Source organism: Lottia gigantea, assembly GCF_000327385.1.
Source record: "Lottia gigantea unplaced genomic scaffold LOTGIsca_27, whole genome shotgun sequence".
Taxonomy (NCBI): Eukaryota; Metazoa; Mollusca; class Gastropoda; family Lottiidae; genus Lottia; species Lottia gigantea.
In genome coordinates this window covers 1,312,515-1,317,401 of record NW_008708846.1, presented here as the reverse complement: position 1 = coordinate 1,317,401, position 4,887 = coordinate 1,312,515, and the positions used below count along the sequence as shown (strand labels likewise).

The window sequence follows — 4,887 nt, the reverse complement described above, 5'->3', positions numbered from 1 at the left end:
TTTTCTTTAAGGGTTGGTATTATTTATATTATTACGATAAAGAAATGGTTGAAGAAGAATGGTACGAAAGTACTAGAATGGTTCCGAAACACACCGAAAAAGAAAACGTAGAAACAGTTTACTCACATACTCATCCTTTTATAAGATATCTTATCAGACAAAGTATTAAAGGAGGAAGAGTTTCTGTTAACGGAAAAGCATTACAGACGAATGAAATGGATGAGATTTGTGCTATTTAAAGGAGTATTTAGAACTCGAGAGTAATAACATAATAGATTTATTTAAAGAATACAGCGCTAGCACGAAAGATAAAACGGAAGTTCATTCGAGACTTAAAAAAATAAAATGTACTAAACTGATGGCATTTGACGCTAACGGTTTGTACGCCTCTGCTATGACAGAAGGTGAATATCCAAAAGCTGAAAGTGCAAGAGCGTTTCTACCAGAAGAATATAAATAATTTCTCAAGCTCTTTAATGAACAGAAATTCAGACCTAGAACTGCTATTTTAAAAGTCTGGTTTGAATATCCTACCAACATGTTCTTCCAACCCATACCAGCTAAAGATAAAATCACTTTTACGAATAGAATAGGTTAAAAGGAAACTGGCACTAAAATCAGGTTCAGAAATGGTTTCTGTCACGACGTTTTAACATCGGTCGATATTCAAGAAATAGTGAAAGCGGGTGGACGAATTATTAAAATATTAGATGGTATAGTTTACGAAGAAAATTTTAAAACTCCACGCTATAGAGATTATATTTTAATTTTGAAGGAATTAAGGAATAAATATAAAAAGGAAGGAGATTTGGTTGCCAGTAACTGTATGAAGTTGTTAGGTAATTCCTTATATGGTAAATCTATTCAGAGGGATAGAAATACCTCATTGCATTTATGGAATGAAGAAACCTTCCGCCTTAATTACGACAAACACGTCAAGAAGTATGACAAACTAAATGATAGTCAATACATTGTGGAGATTAATGACAAAGAAAAAGAGTTTGTTCCTCCAAAGGATTTTACGAGATTAACACCCACTCATTTAGGTACATTTATATTATCTCACAGTAAAAAAATAATGAATAATTTTATTCACGTAATAGATGGTTTTTATAAGCCAGAAATATACTATACGGATACCAATAGTTTATACATTTCGTCTAGCAATTGGGATAAATTAAATGAAGCTGGGTTGGTGTCAGAAAATGAATATTGCAAAGGAAAGAATGATTATGGTGATGGTGGAATCATATTTGGTTTATATTTAGCGCCAAAAGTTAAATACAATATCATTCTAACTTCGGTGTCAATTGCGTAAGTTTTTGTTTTACCTGTTATAATTTTTCACATCATTGTTAGCGTTATTTATCACCTAAATATATATTTTTGCATTTTTTATCATAACTTTCATCTTACTTTATATATCCCCAAACCCAGTTTGACTTATTTGCATAATTTGATCCCCACATTTTCACGCTAGCATATACAGTTTCCTCCTGTTAAATCCGCTGTACATTCCCTTTCTAACCTCAAGTTATTTTCATTATGCTCCCCAACTATAACAACCACTGGCAAGAAGCCAGACATAGAAACACTAATCGTCAACCAAACTTATATCACGTACCCTACAACGGCCCTGTCTTCCATCGACCTCTACCACCTACCAATCGCCGACACCAACCCATCCAGCTATATCCCACCTCATCGCCGACCTACCTACAACACCTACTAATCAAGAGGTAACCATCGACCTGACCAACAACAGAAACGACTACCAGCCCACCGACGCCAACCAGTCCCCACTCATAAGGATGAAGAATCTTTTGTGAAGGTGTTCTTCCAAGTTTTGCAGTGCCTCCATCATTTGGCAATCCTTACCCTTCAACAGAAAGGCCAACCAGCGTTTACCTTCAAACGCAAAGTCTCTGAGTTGGATAGTTTTATCCGTCCAGCAATGAAAACATCAGCTGTTGACGCGAATATTAGATCCCTCAATCGGACATGGCTCTCTAAGGTTACGCAGGTCCTGATCGACCATTACCAAACCACACTTCAAGAGAAGCTGACCACCATTCGTACCAAGTCTTTATCATCACCTGCCTTCGACCGCATTTCTCATGCCCTGTCCTGGGCTAGTCGCTCCTATGGGAAACGTCTCACTCAAGCTGTAATCACCAAGTTTTACCAAACAATCAACGAAACAAATACCAGAGTAACCATATCTCTACCAACTGAAATGGACACTACACCCGCACCATCTAGAGCCACCACGCTGCCGAACCAAACCCCTCAACGAGCCCGAAGTTCGCTTACTCCTAGTCCAGCAGACATAGGTAAACGCTCTCGTAGAGAGGGCACTCCCCTTCTCTTTTCACTTTCAGACTCGTCTTCCCCTTCCACACCATTTGAATCTTCACCACGTGATCCAGGATCCGCCAACCTTTCTTCCTTCTGTGCGTTTTTGGACCAGCAAACCATCCCTCAGTCTCCATCCAAGTCGAGACGTGTATCCAGACCTTCCCCTCCCCCCTCGAACCAGATCCCAGTCCGTTACCAATGCTACAATTCTAACAACTACCGAACCAGTACCAATCACACCGTCGACGACCATAATATCCGCTACCAAACCAAGGACAAATCATTATGGAAGCTACCTGCTCTAAAGAAATCTACCTTAATAATTGGATCATCTAACCTGAATCGAATTACCAAAACCAGTTCAGACACTGAAATACTTTCCTACCCCGGTGCCCAAATCCATCACATACAGAAAATCCTGGAATCATACGTCCATGATCCCAAACCTACTACCACTATTCTTCATGAAGGCCTCAACAACCGTGATCAGCTACCAAAGACCTCCTTTAACCAAACCCAGAAATCAATCGCCACAGCCAACAAAACCTTCCCAAACTCCAAGATCCTCTTCACATGTATACCTTTTTCAAATAAAATCTCGAGGACAGCACAACAGAACCTCAGCACTCTCAACAACATGATGATGGAGTCCAGTATCAACAGCGCAATAATCTTACCACCCTACGAAGAAGAATTCGAACCAGTTGATAATCTTCATTGATCTCCAGAAACAGCAAACAGCATTTATTTGTTTTGGATACACCAGCTTCAAGCATCGAGTAAGTCTTTAAACTAATTACTGGGGATAAAAATACTGAGAAGCCACCGCTAGGCCAAACTGTAGTTAACTTGAGCCGCAAAATTCTCACACCCCTTCAGCATTCAATCTTTGACCGTGGACTAACTTGAATTATCTCCGACCATCCATTGAATGATTTCAACGAAATCTTAGCTGCACATATTTTTTTCGAAACCACCCCCCACGTGGTGCCAGAACAATGTTTATTCCTAAATCCACGTAGACACCCCCTCAGGCCGCCATCCATCCTGAAATATTGAAAGCATTTGCGAGTATGAATAGCCAAACAGCGAATCTTTCCATAACACACGAAAAGCCTAATCTCACACGAGTGGAACGTGAAGCGTTAAACTTACTTAAGAAAGACGATAGCATTGTTATTAAAAAGAGTGACAAAGGTTCATGTTGTGTCATTCTGAATAGGGAGGATTACGTTTCAGAAGCAGAGAATCAACTGAATAATCCTAAACATTATGCCATTTTACCGAAACCAATTTTCAAAGAAACTGCTAACATGATTAACAATATTCTTGCCCATTTAGTCAAAACTAGTTATCTCAAACAGAAACAATATGACTATCTGTCTGCCAAACCTGATTGTCGCGAGAGACATTTGTACACTTTGCCTAAAATCCATAAGAATCCAACCAAGGAGTGGTTTATCTCGAATAAAATCCCTAAAGGCCGCCCGATTATATCTGACTGTGGTAGTGAGTCATATGCAGTGTCAGAATACATTGATCATTTCTTACTACATCTCGCATGTCAACATCGCGTCTACCTTAAAGACACAACCGATTTTGTCAATAAAATAAAAAATCTTCGAGTTCCCTCTAATGCTATTTTAATTTCTATCGACGTTTCTTCTATGTATACCAATATCGATAACACTACTGGTTTAACGGCAGTTCGTAAAGCTTTTAATAGAAACCCAGATCCAAACAGACTCGACGATGCAATTCTACAGCTTTTAGAGATTTGTCTTCGTCGAAACGATTTCACATTTAATGGTAAAACATATTTACAAACTTCAGGGACAGCAATGGGCAAACGATTTGCCCCTTCGTACGCAAACCTTTTCATGGCAGAGTGGCAACGTGAGGTGTTGCCCCTCTGTCCATTAATTCTTTGAAATTCTGAACAACGACCATCCTTCTATCAAACTAACCGCAAATGTGAGTAACAAAAGCATAGACTTTCTCGATACCACAGTCTTTAAGGGAGATTCCATAGCAGAAACAAATAAACTGGATATTAAAGTGTATTTCAAAGAAACTGATACTCATCAACTCTTGCACAAGAGCTCCTTTCACCCAAAACATACCTTTTCTCGTATAATTAAGTCACAAGGTTTACGATTTCATCGAATTTGTACAAGATCTTCTGATTTCAACCAAGCCTGTACGATTGTTTTCTCAAAACTCAAAGAGCGTGGGTACTCTAAACGATTTTTACGAAACATAAAAAATTCCACCTTAGCACAGATAGCAGCTAAAAACAGACTTTATGCCGAAGTACCTCCAGGTTTAAGAAGTGCTCCATGTTTGTCCAGTAGATGCAAAACATGTCCCTTTATATCAGAAACTCATTATTTTGTAAGCAACTCTACGAATAAAAGGTACCCGATCCAGGAACATCTGACATGTGAACATTCCAATGTAATATATTTAATTTCATGCAAGAAATGCCCCAAGCAATATGTAGGAGAAACTAAGAACAATTTACGAACT

General features: G+C 38.7%; 1 protein-coding gene across 1 annotated transcript in view; it reads right to left on the bottom strand.

Moving 5' to 3' along the window:
* The window catches only part of LOTGIDRAFT_161032 (hypothetical protein), a gene marked incomplete at both ends in the record, with an annotated part of 15,708 nt that extends 13,230 nt beyond the window's left edge, over window positions 1-2,478 (bottom strand). Inside the window, one exon of the mRNA XM_009056274.1 lies at window positions 2,314-2,478. Coding sequence (XP_009054522.1) covers window positions 2,314-2,478 — 165 coding nt within the window. The remainder of the gene's footprint in view (window positions 1-2,313) is intronic.
* Between the last annotated feature and the right edge of the window lie 2,409 nt (window positions 2,479-4,887).